This window comes from Eucyclogobius newberryi, unplaced genomic scaffold, assembly GCF_026437365.1.
Source record: "Eucyclogobius newberryi isolate DKJ021-1_F unplaced genomic scaffold, fEucNew1.0.hap1 SCAF_12, whole genome shotgun sequence".
In the NCBI taxonomy this organism is placed as follows: Eukaryota; Metazoa; Chordata; class Actinopteri; order Gobiiformes; family Gobiidae; genus Eucyclogobius; species Eucyclogobius newberryi.
In genome coordinates, this window is record NW_027315746.1 from 29,113,408 (window position 1) to 29,135,210 (window position 21,803).

A 21,803-nucleotide genomic window follows, 5' to 3' on the forward strand; every position below is an offset into this window, starting at 1 on the left:
CATTACTGCTATTGACCATTAAAACAATTTTTTTTAAATACCGTCAGGTAAAATGGTAAACGGAACATTTAAAAGCTTTGGGAATATAAAGTTAACATTTGACATCCTTGGTATGTCATTTATTAAAAATTAAAAGTATATAGTAAAATTACAGATTTATACCCAATAAAGAATCACTATTGAGTTAGGGGGTACTCTAGCACGAGAAGCTAGTTTGGGGTTATTTGAGTTGTTGGGCCCCCGAGGAAGAGGGGCCAGAGTAAAGGCTGGAGCCACTGCAAACCTCAGTCATGTTATGTCATGTATAACCGATCAGGGAAATGCTTTTGGGAGTAAGCAAATCAATCAGTGTGCTCTGAATGCAAATACCTGGATGCAATTTCACACTCTAGTGGAAAGACTTATGCAAGAATAAATTCCAAGAAAACAAATCTGCATCTACTCTTAATTATGCAAGATAAGATAATTAGTGTATTCATGTGTGGACAGATTTATTCAAAAGTTTGAAGCAAAACCCAAAGACATTAACTACATTTATTTGCATATACGACATCATAAGTTACTGAAGATAAAAAAAAAAAAAAAAAAAACATGATTTAAATTAAAAAAGGTTACAGAATAAAACATAGCAGCAGGTGGCAGTGTTGCCTCGTGTGTCGGGGACAGTAATGTGCAAACAGTGCATTTGTTCAAAGTAGAAGAAGCTCCATCAAAAGCAGTTTTCTTTGTTCTGCTCCATGAAGTCTTCCATGGAGGCCTGGAGGAAACGGGGAAAGGATTAGAATTTCTCTTTGTTCATAATCGTAAAAGCAACATTCGCAATTATAGAAAAAAACTGTTAAAAATCTTGTACAATTTGAATGAATATCAGACCCTAATCATAACGTACACAAGGTTTTGCCTCTGAACTGTAGTTTTACAGACACACAAGGAACATTTCTAGTAGAGAGTATTTCACTACTGCTTTGCCTGGATTCTTCCACAGTATTGCATTAAAATAGCCCAACTCCATGGAGACGAGCAGGGCCAAGTCACAGGTCAGATCTGTGGAGAGGTGACCCCGCTCATGGGTTTCAGCTTTCCGTTTTATGCAACACTTTGTGGACTTTTCCTTCAAAAGATATTTAGTTTTAAATTGTTACGAGAGTACGGTTTTTATGATAGTTCTGACTTTATTTGGTGGGATAGGACCAGTCGCACGTATAAATTATAGTTTTAAGTCAAGTTTCAGTTTGTGAAGGAAAAACTATGTTGAAAATGACAGAAGTAGAGCAGAGTGCTAAAGATAATGACATCGTCACACAGGCAAATTTGGCACAATTTACAACACACTTAAGACCTTTTAGACATTCAGCAAAATATATGCGTTAATCATATTATATATAAAAATAATAATTTCTATAATAATTTCTAAAAAATAGGAGAGTAATGTGTAATGTCATAATACATTATTCAATTAATATCCTGATTGGTTTTGTTAAAAAATAAATAAAAAAGTAGTCCAACCAGTCATGGCACTTTAATCGCTATGGCAACAGTTTAACGTCATTCTGACAAGAGCGCCTGTAACTGGAGAACAGCCTCATCACTTACACTGCAGTGTTCGTTTCATTACATTTAAGATCCATTCTGGTTCATCTGATAGAGGTTCGTGTTCGCTTTCACTAATGAAAGTTGGTCTTAAAATCACGTTAGCTCACGCTCTAATCGATTCATTACCTGTAGAACAAGGCAAGAGGAGACAGAAGGCTTTCTGCACATGCCAGTACCAGAGGAGCCTCCCCGTCAGTCTTATTCACATGAGATTGGAACAGAGTCTAACTGGCTTCATCAGCAGCAGCTGGAGTGTAGCACCTTTAAAACAGCCTAACCCTACTTAGAGTTTACATTTCAATATTTGGCTAAAAAGTCTCCAAAGTGTAGCCCAAGTCATTGTACCTACTAGTATTGTGTTAGATACTTTATTCTAGTATCGTGACACTAGTTTCTCTCAACCTTTTCCATTCCTATTTTTCCGGTCTCCAGTTGCTGCGCATTTGCAGAAAAGGAAGTAGGAATCAGGGCAACACTTAAAAGTACCCGAGCAGGAGCTTGATCAATGGCTTTCAAAATAAAAGCGCAATGGCCATTTTGATAAAAGGGATGATAAGAAGAAGAGGCAGTCTAAATAAAATGGTGATGAACTGTTGAATTAGTTGAATGTTGTAAATGCGATCCACAATGAGCACATCACTATGTCAAGTAAACACATTTAAGCTCCTTAAGTCGGTCTCTGGAGGACTGGGTTTGTTTCTAGTGCAGCCTGCAAATTGCAGCATGAGTCAAGAGCGACCATCACACAAGAGGGAAGTGACGCTCGAGGAGCAGAGTGGAGCTCTAAGCAAATACATTCAAATAAATTATTTACCATGACAAATTCAGACCCCGCCATCATTTCTAAGCAAAATCGCAGGGTGTTCAAATACTCATTTTAGAGCTTTTTGTGCAGCACAGCTTCATGTGCAGGTTTACAGAGCTCTAAATGAGCCTGAGAGAGAACAGAGTGCACAGCCCTTCTGCTGTGTCCATACTGATCCTGACCTGCATGAGCAGCCTCTCCTTCCTCATCCTCCTGTAGAACTGGAGCACGTCCGGGTCGGCCTTCACCACGCGGGGGTCAAAGTCCATGACCCTGAGCCCCTCCAGGCTGCGAGCCCGCGACAGGGCCACGTACGCCTGGCCACTCTCGAACACTCGGGCCAGAGAGATCTCCACACAGTCCAGCGTCATGCCCTGAGACACAAGGTGCAAGTCATTTACCTTCAGAGAGAGGCACCAAGAAGAATGAGACACTGAGCCAAATAGACCAAAGTGGAGCCGATCATCATTTCTTTCACACACAAAGTAAAACTAGATCAAATCTGAATAGTACATGTCTGTGATATACTGTATCGTCTACAAGATATAAACATGCTTTTTGGGGGATACATTGTATTGAAACTCTAAAATCTATGGATTATGTCTATTATAGCCCACAACATTGATCCAAAATGACTTGGTAATAGAAATGGTCCAGTTATAGTTCTGCAGTTTAACTACTTTATTATTATTTTCTTAAATATAATGCAACACAAAATGGAGGACAAAAACTAAACAGAGGAATGAAAAAAAAGAAGAAAAAGAGATAATACATCTTCCCCATTGTCTGTTAAAAGTACAATTTTCCATTTTGTGTCTGAAGTTAATTCAGGCTGGTCCCATTGTTTATGTTTTAAAGTCTAATGGACTGTCATGTTGAAGTCTGCAGTGGCTCATTGAGTGCAGACTAGTATTTATGATAGATCAACACGGGATCAATTAATCTCAAGAGAGATTATTGTGAAAGGCCAACTCCAGAGTACTCGAGAGCTGTACACTTCCCAAAATGAGATCCTGAATACCACCAGACTACTGAAAACTATAAACACAAACAGACGTCCACCTTTAAACACATCCAAACCTAAAAAATGAGTTTCGATAATGAGAGAAGAGGAAAACGTTGTCTTGATGTGATCTGTAATTCGCATGTTCCTGGTGGAAAGGGATCGGGCCGTAACGCCGCCTGTGAGGAGACGATCTGCTGTAAACTCAATTACCCACAAGCCCCAGCTGAAGCAGTCCCAGGGCTCAGGATGCATGTGTGTAGCGGCTGGGGTTACTTTATATTAAAACGGTGCAGACGGATAAAGCTCGAAGGACCGCGCTCTCGGCTTTACTGTCGGTGTTTGATCAGTTTGCTCCTAAGGATTGGATTGGGTGAAAGTCTAGGCTCTTATAGAACTGAAAATACTCAACAGCCCAAGAATGAGAGCACTAACACGATTGTTTGTTCCAGCAATTATTTTTCTTCATTAGTCGACCCGTCAAATGACTTTTTAAATACATTAATCAGCAAAATAAAAAGGTTTCAATATTAGAATTATTATTAGAAAGAATCATAACAAATACAGTGCATTTTGTCTTTGTTGTCAGTGTGAAAACTCATGCCAAAAGACCCTTTATAACAATCAAAATGCAACTAGGATGATGTAACCAACAGTCTGCAGTGTGCGTATTGGGACAGGGCTGTGATTAACTGCTGCCTGAACTACCTGCGCAGTTATTCCAAAATCACAGCATTTCAATTCTCACCATGGTCTCATTTCTCATAGTCTAGTCAAACATTATTACAGACCAACAGTGGCTTGCAAAGGTATTTGTACCCCTAGAATTTCTCTCCCACTACACAACAGTCTGTAGTTTTGCATAGTACTTTCACAAAAAAGACCAATAAAAAAGTTATTGTTGTGTAGTTTGTGGTCGCGTTATGTCATATTTTATTTTGAGACCATTTACAGGTTAAGCAGTAACAACTCTGACACAAGCAGGTAGAGGATTTTCACAAGAGTCACATCGTCTACCGGAAAGTGACCGGAATCAGAGTAAAGTGCAGTCAGTCAATAAAATATATGAAGAGAACTGCATAAATCAAACTTAGTTTTGACGGAGCAGACGTGGCTCAGACAAACCAACTCTCAAGTGAAGACATTTGAGGGATGAGGCACTTGGGCTAATGCTGTTATGAAGAACATATCCAGACTCTGTTGTAGCTGGAGCGGGGACAAGTGGCCAGACTAGACATCCCAATCTCAAGGCTAAATAATGTACACGACAAAATGAGATGAACGTCGTATTAGTGGAATGAAATGATCTGAATTCGTCTGGTGAAGTTGCAGAGAGTTCAGTGCTTATAAAAAGGAACAGAACATGGCTTATGTGGTTAAACTCTATGATAATAACTATAGCAGGGAGGCAAAATCATATGGAATTTTATTTAAAAAGGCAAGGCATTATTTTTTTATTATTAGAAGATAGAACCTTTAGTTAGGCCAAAATATTTGTAAAATTGGCTTTGAGCTTTAAACCATGACTAACATTGTTCCCTCCTTAAAAACAAATCTGGAGTTGTATTCAGCATCACTCACTCATTTAATACCATTTAAAACGCATTCTGGATTTCCAACCTGTGAAATCATATTCTGCTCATGTCTTTGCTCAGAGATCATCTGTGCTGTTTAAGTCCATAAACCCTCACCACCAGACGCGCTCTGAGCATTTCTGCCTCGAATCACGATCGTTACAACTGTGTGGCTGCATTAGCGTGTCGGAGGAAAGCTAGCTTTTGTTCATCTGCCCTATGTATTTCCCTCTTACCAGTAGAGGGAGCCAAAAGTACATAGCATAATGTCGGTGTAATCCCTCATTCGTCCAGGCGTGTTCCATAGTAGAAAAAGCTTCAGTTGTAGTCATCTGGACTCAGTTTGAAAAAAATATTTATTCAAACTGAGTCCAGATGACTACAACTGAAGCTTTTTCTACTATACATAGCATAATGTTTGTCCTTTAAACCACAGGATTTCCATACTGGATACTGAAGTGTGTTTCATTAATATGGCTGACAAAAGAGAATGAAGCGGCCCAACACAGCTATAGAAGGGAACATTCTGAGCACACAGACCTGGCTCTTGTGGATGGAGATGGCCCAGGCCAGTTTGAGGGGCAGCTGCTGGCGGCTCAGGTGGACTCCTCCCCCAGACTTAAAGACCCAGCGCTCCGGCTTCATTACCTCCGTCACCCCACACAGGAAGCGCACCCGCGGGTAACCTAAGCAACCAGCACAACAATCAACATTCAAAATCAGATCATTAAGATTACCCCAATAATTGGCACAAAAGGGGTCCGAGGGTCGACGCTCAGAGGGGGGTCTCCTCTCCAGTGCCCTGCACCTGACCAGGGACGCTGAGGCGCGTGATCCTGGGGCTGAAACACACCCTTCTTGAACAGGGGGAGTTTACAGTACTTCTAAAATGAAATTCTGTGGCTCCATTTGAATTAATCAATATCTTTTTAAAACTACTTATGCAGGAGCCTATGCCGTGCTCATCTCCATGGAAACGTGAGCACTTCAGGTGCTGCCGTTCAGGTGTTGCCACCACGAGGTAAAGTTAAACGTCAGATCTGTGGAGTTTTTCAAGTGCAGCCATATATTACATCTGCAGTTTTCGTGTCCCGTCTCTTTGTGCTGAATTGAATGAGAATAGATTGTATACGACAGTTCAAGGATGACAGCTTTTGTAACCAAATAAAAACAAGTTTAATTTCTACCAAAGCAATGAGTCAACAGTTTGACATTTGGACAATCACTCACCACTCTACTGTACTGACAGATGTACTGAAACAGAAAGCAAGCCTATTTAAGGAGTGACAGTGAGCAGTCAGCGTTACTTTCCCCAAACGGTTTTAAATCTGTGAAATCGCAGTGACTCAGACTTGTCGTTTATTACAACTAAAGTACTGACCGTGTTTCTGTGTATCGAAGGACACGACCACTCCTCTGGCTCCGTTCACCAGACCCCGGGACACGTCCAGGTTCTTTGTCAGCATCACCTGCAATAACGAGAGAGGTTTCACACTGAGGCCCTCAAGCGACCTTCAGGAGTCGTCCATCCAGGGACTAATGTGATTCACGAGCAGTCCAGGTCCAACACTGGGAAGAACAAAATACAGACCCCACGGTGCTTTTCTACAACAAGGATTTGCAACTGGAGGAAACAATGTCAGTTCATTTCCAGCCTTTGTAATTGTAAAGCAAAAGTATAGATCTTCACTTAATATTGTATGCGCGCTTCAAACAGTGTAATTAGTGGTCAAGTATGTGCCATATCTGTAGATGGAAAGAAAAACTATGAAGGGCTCAACATTTCTGTCAGTTGTCCTGTAAAACCTAAAAAATAAGTACCGGTAGTCTATGATAAACGCGATTACAAATAATGTAAATGTGTTTAAAAGAAGTTCTGACATCACTCACATGTCGGAGTGCTTTTCATTTGGCTTGATTTTTCAGATTTTGTGAGTTTCGCCATTGACATCTTTATTTTATTTTTAAAAAAGAGGGTCTATATGGAACTTTGCAAATAAATACATTGTAAATTACAGAATGGAAGTGAAGTTGAACACATTCTGATTTCAATGAAGGAACTGGTTTTAACCTCTACCTAAAAATCTTTTGCGACAATGTTAGTTTTTGTATTTCATCTACAAATACAGTACATACTCTTCCCCAAATTACACTTTGAGAAGCTCCAATACAAATTTTAAAGTCTTACCTTTGTACTTTTTTGTTAAATATTGAAAATAAAATGACATTTAAAACTGATTAAAGTGAATACAAAATAAATTTAACTTCACTTTAGCTCCCAGTGGTCTCCCTTCAGGACTTTTAAAACATTCTGATGACATTTCATACTGTTGAGAAGCCTGCGGCTGTTTAAATCACAAAGCTAGAATATTGTACAACTTCTGAATAAATGGACTTTAAAACCCAAGAGCTTATTTATGCCGACCTTACTATTGCACATCTATTTCATTTGCGCTTGAAAGAAATTAAAAATGTACTACATGCAAACACATTTGAATTTGTTCCATAAATCCATGGATAACTTATGATGCATTACTGGCCCAAATATTTTAAAAAGAAACATTATGCGAACACTTTTAAATAGGGTATAGTAGCTTTTCCAGCATATGGCTTACTCTCACGGCTTGACTTTACTCCTTTATAAATTACACACAACACAAATGTTTAAAAATGATCAAATGTGAAGCTTGTTACCACATTTGAAGTTGAGAATTGTGAAGAAGCAATGTGTTTGAGCCGCTCCCAAACCCATACAAACTCTAGACGTCCCGACAGGAGGGTGGGCCTGTACCTGAGCTCCGGCTTTGAGCTGCAGCAGCCTGCTCACCGGGCTGTGGGCGTCGATGGTCTTCTCCAGAGCAGGGTCACTGTCCAGGGCCTCGAACGCACGCACGGCTCCTGAAGAGACGGGGAGAAGCGGTCAGTGAAGTGCTGGAGTTACAACTAGTCAAGGTTTTCTACTACATTTTAGAAGCACAAATGAGTCATTTAAATCTATATTCCAAAGTGTAAATGTAAATCAGACGTTTAGATTAGTTTGTAAATGAGCTTTTTATCAAATTTGACCAAAATTAAGCTTAAGAGATGGTCATAACACCTGTTCTCCCAGTTGGCATGTCTGTATAGTTTGGAAAACGATTATTCAATTACTAAAATTTGTGATTAATTGATTCACTCGTTTCAACCCTAATGTAAAGTACTTACTTTGGGGTCTAGTATACGACCAGCTTTCTGAAATCAAACTTCCACAGTTAGATTTTTCTAAGACTTCACAGTGGTTAAAGTCATGTTTATTCTCACAATAATTTGATGACAACACATCTTTACTTGGACCTAAAATGGCATCAATTCATATTTTACGCTCATCCATAAAGTTTGCTACAAAAGATCAACAGCAAACTGTATCAACTTCTTGCAAGCTCCTTTTGTGTTTATGCACATGATCGTCTGGAGGTGTGGGCACCGTTTTGTTGTTGGACCTTCAAAAATGTCAAAAGTCAAGTTGACTAGAAAAAAAAAAAAAAAAAGATTTGGTGAGATTTTACCAGCTCTGATTTTGTTCAAATGAGTGAGATTTGCTTTGGAAACATGCGTCAAGCTGTTTCCCCGGACCAATCTTCTGAACCTAATCGGCGGTATTAGGGTCAGGGCACAGTCTCCTCCAGTTACCGGGCAGCTGCTGGAGCTTGTTCTGGTTGGTCAACTCCACGTCATCCTTGTGGGTGCAAAGCCGTGTGGCCAGGATGCCGTCCCGCTCGATGCTGTGGTAGGCGCTGTGCAGCAGCCTGGAGGTCACTTCCTCTGTTACTCTGCGGGGGCGAGATCGAAACAGGTGTGAAGGCACTAATGAAGGCTGTGTGGATGGTGTACGCGAGGACCAGGGTGTGGATGGGACTGTGGTCTGTACAGAGAACATTGGAAATGATCGTTTGGAGTCAAAAAGGGACAAGATCGTTTATAAATTGTGTACTGCTCTTGAGTACTTTTACTTTGCATAACATGTCACATGAAAAAGGAATTATGGAGGATTTTTGGGCGCCAAATCTGAGTCTCATTTCCTCGTGGTGTGGACAGCCGAGTTGTTCATTCACATGTCAATCATAGGACGCACCTACTGCTCACCTGCAGCCTCGTTCCCAGGATAGCAGCACTTTTCCCTGGCTGAGCATGAGTGGTTGATATGCCGGTGTGTGTTTAGAGAGTTCCTTAAGTGTACAGTGCAAAAACGACGACAGAGAAAGACTGTTCGAGCTCAGAAGAGACGGAAATCTGCAGAGACTAGAGATGCGATCTGTCGCGCTAATAAACAAACACACGTGTAGGAGCGAGGCTGTTCCGGCGGCGAGTGTGTGCATGTGCACTTTTCAAAAAAGGGACTAACCGTCACTTGAGTTCTCAAATCGGCGAAAAATCCTCTATGATTTCCTTTAAGTTCTAAACCCCAAAATCAACTTTGATGAGCGTTTGACCTCGTTACACCAGTGTTTCCTCGTAATTAGTTTACTCAACGTTGTATTGTGATTGCATGTTCCCGTTTTCACTTACCACCCATCTCAAGACCCTGGGTGAGACATGTAGAGTTCTAAAATGTCACGTAGCCACTCAAACATAAAAAAAACATGTAAAAAACAATCTGCTGCTCGTTACAGTGCAAGGTCACTATGAAGGGGCTTATCAGTTCTGCAGTTTAGAACAGGAAGTCAATGGATCCGTTTCTATTACTAAACAGTTTTAGATCAATATCTAAAATGTTAAGCGATGTACTTGAAAAAAAGCGTGCGTCTCCTTTAAAATAATGGAGAACTTTATAAGTATACTTTAAAAGCACACATGACATTCTGGCAGTTAGGCGTTCCCTCATGAGGATCGATCTGGCAGCACATGGAATTACCATGGGGAAAACAAATGAAAGACAACTTGTCCCAACATGCAAACACAGTGTAATGAAAGGGATCAGAACAAATCTGGTGATGATTTGTGGACTAAGGGTTCCTGGTTTTTACAGTGCTTTTCACAACTCTCAGAGGGCACTAGGGAGTTTTGTGATCACAGGAAACCGAACAACAGCGGTTATATCATGCTAATAGCCACTGTTCCCTCAGAGCTGCGTGCGCACTGCTCCAAAAAAGGTCTCCAAAGGTTGCGCTGCGCACAAAATAAAAATCCAACCTGAATTGAAACTAAACACATACAAATGTATACAATGTGATTCAGTGAGTGACAGGCAAGGGTGGACTGGCATACGGGGATTTTCCAGGTGGGCTGATGGGTAAATGGGCTGGTTTAGTCAGAGGAGGCGTGCAGCGCCGCCGGGGCCCACTCGGCCCCTGCCTTAGCGGTGTGGTGGAAGGGATTTCCTGCGGTCAAACGCTGCCGGAACAGGCAGATTTGCATGGCCTCGAGTGGGCTTTTTGGTGTCATACATTTCTCCCTCTGGACAGTTTCAATGGAATTAGATTAGTTCAGTTTATTTATTTATTTAAAGACCGTCCCATGCGGGTCTCAAATTCAGAGCTGTCTAAACATGGGCCATTCACTGTCTCATTGCAGTAATATGATCGAACCGAGACATAGCCCTCAAATACTAGGCTGTACTCTGAAGCTGCACTCTGCATTGTGTTAAAGTTGGTTTAAAGTGGTGGTTCTCAAACAGAGTAGGCTACAGGCCACAGAACATAAGGCTCCTCGGGTGAAATGAGGCAGTTTGAGGTTAAAAGGTGCACTATGCCTTCACCTGATTCTCATAAAATGTTCTTGCTTTTCCTGGAAGGTTCCACAGTATGATATAAACTCATCTATCGTTCATTTATCTAGTTCAAAGGAGTTTTATTGCCTCAAAAGTACTTGGTTACATGCTGTACTAAAAAATATGGGTGCTGATCATAAAAGGAATACAAAAATCTAAACAAACCTATTGAATCAGCCTGACATTGCATAGTAGTATATACTTGCTTACGGAGTCTATAAAATAAAAATAAATAAAACATTTTTAAAATGAACCCATATTTTCTATATTTTTTCACCCAGTCCGCTCTTGCTACACAGGTCATGAAGATTTCAGTCTTTTTCATTGTAAATGGATTAAAGAATTTAAAAGTAATCTAGGAGAGATTACGGCTGTAATCTCTGGCACGCATAGGACACGCATGATGGCATCATGCATGTCCTATAAAGCGTCGTCAGCTGATAACGGTTTTAAAGCAGAAGAAGTGGAAACATAACACAGCCCCTTTACCTGCCCACTCGCACGGCCTGCAGCAGCGAGATGAAGCTCTGGTCCGTTTGGCGACGCACCTCGGTCAGCTCCATGTTCACGTGGATGACTTTACGCCAACTCCGGGACTGAGGGGGAAAAGCATTCACAAACCATTTGTATTAATGAGCCTGTGAAAGCAGAACTGTGAGACTCATGAAACCTCCATCATAAAGACTATGGACAGCGCAGTGGGGCGGACAATAGACAAACGCAGATTGTTTGGTATAAGCATATTGCCTATAAAATTGTCCCAGTTTTAGTATTGTACAGAATGAGCTGTAAATGCATATGTTTATTCATTATTTACTTTATACCCTCGTCTAAAAAGATGACACTACAAGGTTCTGATCTTGGTGATGTGATTTCAGTCTCAATGTCTAGATTCAAATTTTAATTAGTCCTTTAAAAAGGATTAATTTCAATTAATTTATTTAACATAAACAAGAATGCCATTTAATTGCTTTTACTGACAGGATTGACTTAACCTGATTGAAGATTAAATGTGACTGAATCTCGAGCTTGATGAGGAAATTCACACAGCCCTGTTCTGATCATTTTCAATCCAATTTACCCTTTTCACAGCCTTTAAAAAACTAACACATCCATATTGAATGAAAAACTAGTGTTGAGTTTTGATTAGTATAACTAACTTTATTGTCCACCATAGTGGAAAAGTGTCTTTGGTTCACATCACATGACACAATCAATCCATCAAGCGTTACAATAAATAAATTATAAAAAGGTTTGCTGCAGTTAAAATAAATATAATGATACATCAGTGCTTATTTAATAAATTAACTGTTTGGCACAAATGGGCCTTTGTACACCTTCTTGGTCGCCCTGATCAGCTTAAACTCATCACACACAGGATGTGATCGACCTGTTCATGAGGCCGTTCACAGCCAACTGATAAAGAAGCTCCATTTTGTTCTGTTCTTTTCCTTCCTGCAGTTTTCAATATTCTGTTTGTTCTTCACCACTGCCTGATCGAAAGTGTCCTCGTTTTTTTTACATCACTGACAAACTCTTTCCAAATATGTGAGCTCACATCAAAGCCGCAGAGTTTTCCGCCATAAGACCCAATCCTTCTTAAGTTCCGCTTGTTTTAGTTTTACAGAGAGTGGCCGACCTCCAGAGAAAAGAAGTTCTACACAGACTAAAAAGCCTTTTTCAGAGAATTGGTCCAGTGTTGACTTGGTCACATGAACATTTTCCACAAACCAATCAACTTCATAGCATGTTTTAGCTGTGAGACTTTTCCTTCTCCATTTAAACCAATGGAGTTACCGTTGGACTGGAAGTGCGAATAGGGTCAATAGAGGCTTTGGTTGCATTTCTCAAAATCCACATTTTGTGTGAAATTAAGCTCGTCATCAATGCAAGTTCCCTGAAGCTACCCACCACACCAATTAGGATCGTTTAGGACAAGCGTTTTGGTCTCATCGATATCATCAGGGAACGCCATCTACACCACTGTTCAACCATTTACCCCTGAGCCACATGTTACAGTTCACTTTATCAAAAAAGACCAACTAGGGACACAATCTGCACATTTAAAGAGTTTAACGTTACAGTCTATGAATTGCAGAGCATTAATCTACAGAGAGAACAGAACAGGTGATGACACACACCCCTGTGGTACTCCTGTAACGATGATCTCTTCAGAAACAGTCATGTCCCCTCTGAGGTCTGTCAGGGGAAAGTCTCTGAACCGGTGATCAAAGTGACCTTTGTTCATATCAGAGTTTAAATGTTTTTTGACACTGGTTCTGACCTGGAAACAGAAGCTGGCCTTTTCCTTTCCTTTAGAGACCGGAGGCAGCTGCAGGAAGTCTCCACACACGATCAGCTGGATCCCTCCGAACGGCTCCGTGGACCTTCGGACAGACCTACACATACACACACACACACACACATATATATATACATATACATAAAACGGTCGGTGTGGTTACAAAAAAACAATCCTAAAATATCATATGCTTGAATGCCAGACAAAAAAAAAAATACATAAAATAGGTGCCATTGTTGAGCTTAGTTGGCCTTCTTAAATAGGAGCTTTAGTCAGAGCGGCGTGCGTGAGGAACAGAAGCACCGCCACATGTTTGTCGTCCATTAGGGGTCAGTCTCCCCTAGACACAGGCAGTTTCAGCAGATGGAGAGACTCATAATGGCCCCGTGTCTGCTGAGGCCATTAACAGCTGTTTGTCTGCACTAAAGGAAATGACGGTTCAGCTGCAGCTGGCACACATTCCATTTGTTTTTTATATTAATATGGGGTAATATTATGTAAAGAAATAATTGTAGCCATGTTATAACAGTTTTCCCTCATAATTAACTGACTTAAAGTTGTATTTTGATTTATTCATGCATGTTTGAGTAATCTTGAGCCAGCAGTTCCACATACTGGTTCTGGAAGTACATTTAACTCATTTTGCCATAGAGTTTAATAAAACAAATTCAAATATTAAGAGCTTTTAAAAAAAAAAAAAAAAAAAAAAAAAAAAAAAAAAGGGCACTAGAGAGGCTAAGCAGCTCTGGTCATAATGTACCCAAAAGCAGTCGTTTTCACGCTTGATTTAATGATGCCAATCTTCTGTTTGTAACACAAATAGCTTCTGTAGTCGACTGTAGTTGCAGCACTAGATACATCAAGAATGATACAAGGCCAAGTGCATCTTCCAGAGTTGTGACGTTTTTGTTTTTGAACAAGTGCAAGTCAATTTCGCACAACTTATGCATCGTTTCTGCAGTTATTAAGATAAGATCATCCTTTATTGTCCACACATGGGGAAATTTCATTGTTGCAACGCAGGTAGATACAGAGGTAGATACAGAAGAACAGATCACTTATAGGAAGTCTGAAAAACACTCAATAGATGATCTCTTATAAACAAAAACTCCTATAGACAAAACCTCCCATTTCCCAACAAGGGATGGAGGGGAAAAATAAGATATAAAATAAATAAAATAAATAAAATAAATAAAATAAATAAAATAAATAAAATAAATAAAATAAAATAAATACCATTGCATGTGATCACGACGGTAATTGCACATGAATATGTGTCACGACAGTAATTGCACATGAATCACGACGGTAATTGCACATGAATATGTGTCACGACAGTAATTGCACATGAATCACGACGGTAATTGCACATGAATATGACAGTATTGCGAGTGTTCAGGACTAACAGTGTTTGTTATAAAGTCTGACAGCAGCAGGAAGGAAAGACCTGCGAAACCTCTTTCTTAAATCATTAATGTCACCACTAGATTCTGATGAAGGCGTCTGTACGTAGAGTATTGTTGCTTGGTACCTGGCCACAGACTCCAGCTTGTCGAAGTAGCGCGCCTCCACCATGGAGACCTCGTCGATGATGAGGTGCTTGCAGCTGGTCCAGTGCCGCAACACCCCGGGCCTCTGCGCCAGCTCGATGCACTGTTCCAGAGGAGCAGCGCCAGAGCCCATTCCTGGAAGACACGCGCACGGGTTGAGAGGGAGAAAATGACATCTCCATATACAGCGGCGCTTCTGAACGTGCATTATTGATTTGGAAATTAGAATGTGGAAAGAACCAGACGTCTTCTCCAATTCACTTTCACAATCAGTCACGGCATACATATAGGTCATGAATTTCAACCACACCAGAGTCAATCTGAAGAAGCTGGATAACGTTTAGTTTTGTCCCCATCATAGCCAGAAATTAAAAAGTTGCGCCTTGAAATAAACAAAAGACATTCAATCTTTAGGGCTGCACATTATCGCAACAACCGCTGACGCAATAAGAAATATTTCAACATTATTTTATAGGATATATAATAAATTAGGCTTTATTTAGTATTAGTTTTGTCCATGTTGCTTTTATACTGACAAATCACGATGTTGAAAAATCATGAAAGTTGAGTTATATTAAAATATTGGTGTTTTTTTTTTTTAAGTACTGTGCAGCCTTATAAATCTTTATTTTTTGTAGGAATGTAGTCTGGACTTAGTGTCAAAAAAAAAGGAAAATATTGTTAAAAAAAAAAAAATTAAATAAAATGAATCGTAATAAACTCTGGTGATTGAAATGCAAATAATTCATTTTAACGTTCTTAAAAACGTGGGGAAACTACTGGTAGATCATTTAAAACCATTTGCAGTTATTCCTCAATCACCTAATTGTGTGTCATTCATCATTCAGCTCTAATTTACAACAGATAAAAATATGCATTATTGATGAGAAGGTTGTGCATGGGGAAATAAACCAGGCTCCTCCCACCAATTGTCACTTGCTTCCATCCCAGTCTTCCAAGAAAACACACTGGGCCCAAATGAAACGAGGCGGCGATAATTGCCTTCGTTCTGAAAATACTGCCGAGCCAAGAGCTTGTTAACTGCTCATCAAAGTTTAAACAGGCTTAATTTGAGACGCCGTGTTCGGCCGTTACTCACAAGTGCTCCAGTACAAACGTGCGTGGTGGAGTTTGGAGATGTACCGAGTTGGTTAATGACATTGAATGATGAAAGGAGGCGGGACCGACCTGCGAAGCTGTGCAGAGTGGTGCCTCCGATGTGACAGGCGGCCACTCCGGTGCTGGCGGTGGCGTACGTGCTTTTGGGAGGCAGAGAGCCGACGATCCTCTTCAGCAGGAACGACTTGCCTGTGCCTGAAGTGGGCCGCATTGTGAGAGTCAGTAAATGCTGGACGTGCCATGTGCATACTCTTATACTTGCATACGATTTTTGGTCCAGAATATGTAAACTAAAGACGGGACATTTTACATTTTAAAAAGTACATAATGTAACTTCTGATGGAGGGGTGCCGCATGAATATTAGAATATTACGGGTTGTCAGGGGCAACTTGTTTGTCATTCCAAGATGGCTGCTGCACCAGAGATATATAAAATCCTTTCACAAATTAGGTTCTGTAAACACATTTTCTGTTCCAAATGTGTTAGTTTTGGTTAAACTAGCAGCCATTAAATGAACATTGATTTAATCATTTGAATAAGTTAACAGTTTCATGAGCAGGGCCACACCAAGCCTTCTTAAACCAGTCTATAACGCCTCAGTCACCACCCTCCCTCAGTACAATGTGCTTCTTTCAGTCTTCAGTGCTCTAGGAGGGGGGTCCTGAACCGACTGGGCAGATCACAGAGACTGATCCCCCACCCCGAGTCTCTCCATGAATCACTGGCGTCCATCGCATGTCAATAAATGGTGGGTTGCTAATGAAGGTCAAGGTTCACTTTATTAATCAATGCGCTCCGGAGGGAACAGGGGGCAGTTGCGAGGATAACTGTCATTTACCCCCTGAAACTTAACCATCTCCATGGACACAAGCAGGTGACGCCACCAGGGCAAGTTACGAGTCAGATCGGTGTAGAGGAGACCCCTGCTTACAGTGAGAATACATGTATAAATAGGTATTTGAGAAAAAACACCTGTATTTGAATCAATACTACATGAATAAGTTAAATGCCATACTGCGGAACATTTCAGGCAAAGTTATGACATTTTCCATGGAGACAAGCAAATGGCAAATATGTAACACCTTTTTTTTACCCAATTGTATGCCTCCATTTTGGTTGCTTTATCTCTACAGAAAGTCTCACATTTCACAACTACAAAACTCTTCCATCACCATCTGATGTTTCTGTCGTTCAGGAGTAAAAGTTGGAGTTTTCTAGAACAGTCTCACCTGCACTCCCAGTAAAGAAGACGTTCTTCCCACTAAGAACCGCACTGAGGACGGCGGCCTGCTCCTTGTTCAGCTTAGACGAAGGCAGTGAGAGGATGGGCTTCTTATGGGGGTTGGTCTTCACCTGGGAATCACATTTGGCCAATGAAATGCATAGATGAAAACTGTGAGCAACTCTTAACCTTTGGAGTCCAACCCGAATGTAAACAATGTCACAAGATCCTTTTCCTCATGTGTGCAGTGTCGTCCCGTCCCCAGCAGCAATAGAATATGACTTTTTTTTAGCGCATTGTGAATTGTTGCATGTGTGAAAGGTTGATCTTCAGTTTTGAGCTGCTGTTAGTGACGGGAGGATCACCATGTGTCCACTTCCACAAGACTGAAAATGACTTTGCAATAGGATTGAGCCGTGTCCAGGTTACGGCCTTTGAAACTTTGACTACTATTATCCAGGTCTAGACAAAAAATGTATTACACCTTACACCAACTTTTAGGGGATTTCTTTTTTATATTTTCCTTTCCCTTTATCCGTTTCTTCCCTCTTTCTATATTGAATGAGAGAAAAATAATAAATTAGACCAGACTTGACGTTAATTTGAAGTATTTTGGCACATTTGAATATTTGTTGTATTAATTTTGCATTCTAAATAAATTGGTTTATTTAAAATCCCTAATCTGTTGGGTATAATCCAAGTCTATTTCATAATGAATGCCTGTGTCGAATGTTTCAAGTAAAAGTCCATGACCAAGCAACGGGCGTGGTCATGTACATTTTGTGGGTCCCTTCATTGCTGCTTGCAGGTGTAACTGGCTCTTTTAATAAATGCGAGCTGTTCGTGTTTGTCTGGTGTTTACCAGTGTTCTGTGTTCGATGGAATAATTGGCCCATTTTATCCTTTTTAGCGCTCACCGCCCGCCTGGAGCACACCGTGTTCAACACGAGCTGATAATCATCAGCTGGCAAGTGAAGACTTAATGATTTTATGTGTAAATTTAATGATTACAGCTCTGCTCCTGTACCTTACCGTCCTCTCAGGTAAAGCTCCCCTTGTAATCTAAAAGAGCACTTTGATGCAGATTAATCACACAGTCTGTTTGGACCACTTTGTGATTAATGCACTCATTTTCTAGTCTACTAAAGAAATTCTTGGACAACTAAAAACATGCCCTGCCAAACAACTAGTTGACCGATTACTCAACTAAACGACTAAACACAGCCCTACAATGTTATCTTTGACACCCCAGTTTTAAGATTCTATGGAGCGCTTTAAACCCAATCACCCAATTAAATTCAATCACCTTTTAAATGTTATCTCTATTTTTTTAAAACTTTACTTATCCAGACATTTAGCATTCATTTTCTAGCGCTTGTTCTTTCTCAGACTATCCCAGCTTAACCAAACGATGCAGTTAGAACCGATACTCACTGGACTGAAGTTGCAGTCCGCCCTGGACCTCTTCACCTGCGGCCCCGTCCCGGCTCTGTTGGTCCGATCCGAGAGCCCCGCGCTGGGGTTTACCTGGGCCCTGAGCTCATTGACCTTCTGGATGTCCTTCTGTTGCAGGGGGCTGATGGCCTCGAAACTCCGGGGCAGGCCGGCGTGCAGCTTCTCGCGCTCGCTCATCGGCTTGGCCCCACGACCCGCCTGGTGCTTGATGGTCAGAGTCTTCAGGAAGACGCAGAGCTGGGCCGGGGGGCAGTTCGACATCAGGATCTGGGTGTTGGAAGGCAGGAGGCGGATCGTGCACTTGCCTTCCCGGGAGAACTTTGTGAACAGCTTGAATTCTTTGGCGCTGTAGCTCTGGGGGACTTTCCCGTCATCGATTCGGAGGATGAGCTCTTGGAACTCGTTGCGGCCCAAAAGGATGGAGGCCTTTCTCATGACCTGCAGATGAAATGAGAGGATTATTCACTTTTACAAAAGAATAGAGAAAGGAGAGGGGCCATTAATCAACTCAATTCTTTCTAATGAATGATCAGCATGGGTCTTTGTAATGCAGAGGTCTAGACATTACATTGATTAAAGTGCATGATATTGATTAAAGTGCATATGACAGGTTAGACTACACATTACAATTTGGTGGCGTGTTTCTTGTTACTTTCAGGTTGGACATGAACCAAAATCCAAAGAAATCACACAATAGTTATGATTGGTCAAATAATAGCTTTATATTTTGTTGAAGTAAATGTTTAAAATGTCAGAAAAATCATGTTTCAGTTGTGTGCGAATTCTCTCTGCATTTTTGGATGGAACATCTCTCATTGGTGACAAAGACAGAGGGATTCTGTTTTATGTTCAACTTTTCTCCACAAACTTCAACTTGACTGATGTAAAGCTGAAATTGCCACCACACAAACTATTACATAGAAGAAGAAAAAAGAGGAATGTCAATAACATTTGCAAAAAGAAAACATTTGCTTTGAACGGCTTTTTAAAATCTGAAATTCTGATCCATAAACACAATGGGGATAGTCCAGCCCCAAAATACAGAATACAACTGTCAATATAAACTTTTCCTGGACCTGTCTGCGTGTGGTCTGTCCAGAGGAGTCGAGCTGCTCCACAGTCATGCTGCACTGCACCTGGGCTCCATCCTCAGAGGACATCACGGCGGTTAATTCTGCAAAACAATCACACGGCCATGTATATTCTGCAGGGCTCTTACATTATCCATCTAAAAATTTAGTTAAGAAGGAACAAGATGCACGATACCGTTAATAAAAACATTTAGGTTTTAACACACCAACCACTCAATCATCTGCAATGTTTTAGTATTCAAGAATAAATCATTATTACAATTGTTATCAGAAGATACTATATTTGATTTGAACACATTTCCCTCAGGCCTGGGGACAGTTTATGTTTAGGTATATCAGTATCTTTTGGTAGCATCAGTAATATTAAATATCTACTGACACACAAAAGGTCATTCAAACAAGGCTCAGCTCAGTGTATGATTTCCCCATAAACCCAGCTAAAGTTTTTACTCCAGTGGTTTAGGCACCAGAAGGTTTGTAGAACAGTTACGCTTTTAGAGCCACTATTGTTATTTAAGTAAACGTGGTTAAACAAGTCACTGGGATAGGCTCCAGTCACCCGTGACCCCGAAAGGGAACAAGCGGTAGAAAATGGATGGATAGAAAAAATGGATGGTTAAACAATGGCAATTTTAAATGCAAGGTTTTTCATGAAGTCAGAAATAGCACATAGTACAATGGTCAGAAGCAGCAGCACGGAGCTTCAGTGCTTCTGTTCACGATCACATCTGCCAATCAATCTATAATGTTGAACACCTTTCACTGAAGAAAAGGGTTCGCAGTGAACACGTGCTAATTGTTCAAGTCTTTTGTGTGGCAATCATCGTCATGCAAAAAGTATTTATCAGTTTGTACCTGTTCTTACGCTTTACGTCACAAAAACGCAGGGTTTACCTTGAAAAAAGAGTTTAAACGCTGTTAAAGCCTCCGCTGCAGACACGTCCGATCACAGCTGCTCCTCTGAACAACGCGAAAAGTCTCATTTCAAACAGAACACACGCGCATCCAGCCAATCACAGAGCATCACTTCGGCCAATCACAGCAGGGCAGTTTAAATTTTCAGCCAATGGATAGTCAGGGACACGCCTCTACTCTCACTGACCAATCACTGCTGTCGCTAACACGGAAGCATGCGAACGGCAGCAACAGCTGTTCGGTTTTGTTTTACTTCTATAATTTAGTTATAAACTGGAAGTTTAGCTGAATAAAGACAAACAGACACGTGCACGGGCATCTGCGCTAGCTTACAGTTTCAGCTAAATGACAGGACAGGATGACCAAACAGACATTATATGACACAGGCCGACAAACAAAAAGAGAAGCAGTTCGTAGTTTACTTTGCTGTGATGGTTGGCAGTGGCGCATATTTCAGCCACTAGGTGGCGCCATTACGCGACAATAGACCATTTATGATTTGAGGTGGACTCACACAACTCTTCAATTTAATTTATTTTTAACTCCCAAAATCACAGCAGTGGTTGTCTCGGGGGGCGACAAAGGCTGAACATTGTCTGGTGTAAAAGGTCTGGTGTAACAGACTACGTGTGTGCAGGGTGCAAGATAGCATGCAAAGCTGTAGACTTGACCAAACTATGGCCTGGGGCCCAAAATTGGCCCTAATGATCATTTTATTGCCGATTCTTCCACTACTACGGCATAAACATCAGTGTGTTGTGATGCAGACCTACAGTAATGTTCTGAGCAGTGGCTCAGTCTTAAAGTCCATCTGAAGGACTCAGTGGCTCTCCATTTCCAGTATATTTCATTATATGCCCCTCTGTGAAAAAAACAAGTCTGACTCCATATATGGTCTTTTCTACGTTAAAACACTGATCTTATGGCGTGTATCAGACAGCCTCAAGGCAGATGTGGCCACAACAGAAATAGTCTATCACAGAGATTGGCGAGTGAATGAATAACACAAAGCTTTGAACCCAATAATGAATAAATCCTATATTTTTCAAAAGGCACTGCCCTTTGGCCTGTGTATCTTCTGCCATCACTGCCAGCGCACGTCTTCCACGAGGCCCTGGATCCTGCTGCTGTTAACTGTCCGTGCATGTGAGGCTCATTACACTTAACGGGATGGACGACCCCATGTTCTCGCTTTCACTGCCCTTTACCATCACGTCCTCATTATCTCCTCTGTCACACCTACCTGTCGTACGGTCACTCCAGGGTGTTTCCCAGAAGAGCACCAGCGTAGGGGATTCGCTCGGTTAAACAAGACCCATTAAAGTGTTCTGAGGGCAGAGAGCAGGTGCAGAGTTAAAGGTGTCACAGACTGCAGCAGGGCAATGTGCCGTGACCAATGCCTGTCTCCATATTGACTAATACTGTAA

At 41.0% G+C, this 21,803-nt stretch overlaps 1 protein-coding gene across 1 annotated transcript; it reads right to left on the reverse strand.

Moving 5' to 3' along the window:
• Nucleotides 1–379: 379 nt before the first annotated feature.
• Nucleotides 380–20,446, reverse strand: pif1 (PIF1 5'-to-3' DNA helicase homolog (S. cerevisiae)). Its single transcript, XM_072441835.1, has 14 exons — nt 20,356–20,446; nt 19,447–19,544; nt 18,350–18,808; nt 16,923–17,046; nt 15,762–15,887; nt 14,555–14,708; nt 13,006–13,120; nt 11,211–11,317; nt 8,645–8,784; nt 7,767–7,873; nt 6,357–6,444; nt 5,516–5,661; nt 2,581–2,772; nt 380–757 (listed from the first exon to the last, which is right to left on the reverse strand). The coding sequence occupies exons 2-14, from the start codon at nt 19,528–19,530 to the stop codon at nt 710–712; spliced, it is 1,890 nt and encodes a 629-aa protein (XP_072297936.1). The 5' UTR covers nt 19,531–19,544; nt 20,356–20,446; the 3' UTR covers nt 380–709.
• Nucleotides 20,447–21,803: the final 1,357 nt, after the last annotated feature.

Coding starts and splice junctions, on each gene's coding strand:
- pif1 (XM_072441835.1), bottom strand. CDS start 19,530: ATGTCCTCTGAGGATGGAGCCCAGGTGCAGTGCAGCATGACTGTGGAG. Junction 15,888..16,922: donor CTTCTTTACTGGGAGTGCAG/GTGAGACTGTTC, acceptor GGCCCACTTCAG/GCACAGGCAAGTCGTTCCTG. Junction 5,662..6,356: donor CTTCGATACACAGAAACACG/GTCAGTACTTTA, acceptor CTGGTTGCTTAG/GTTACCCGCGGGTGCGCTTC.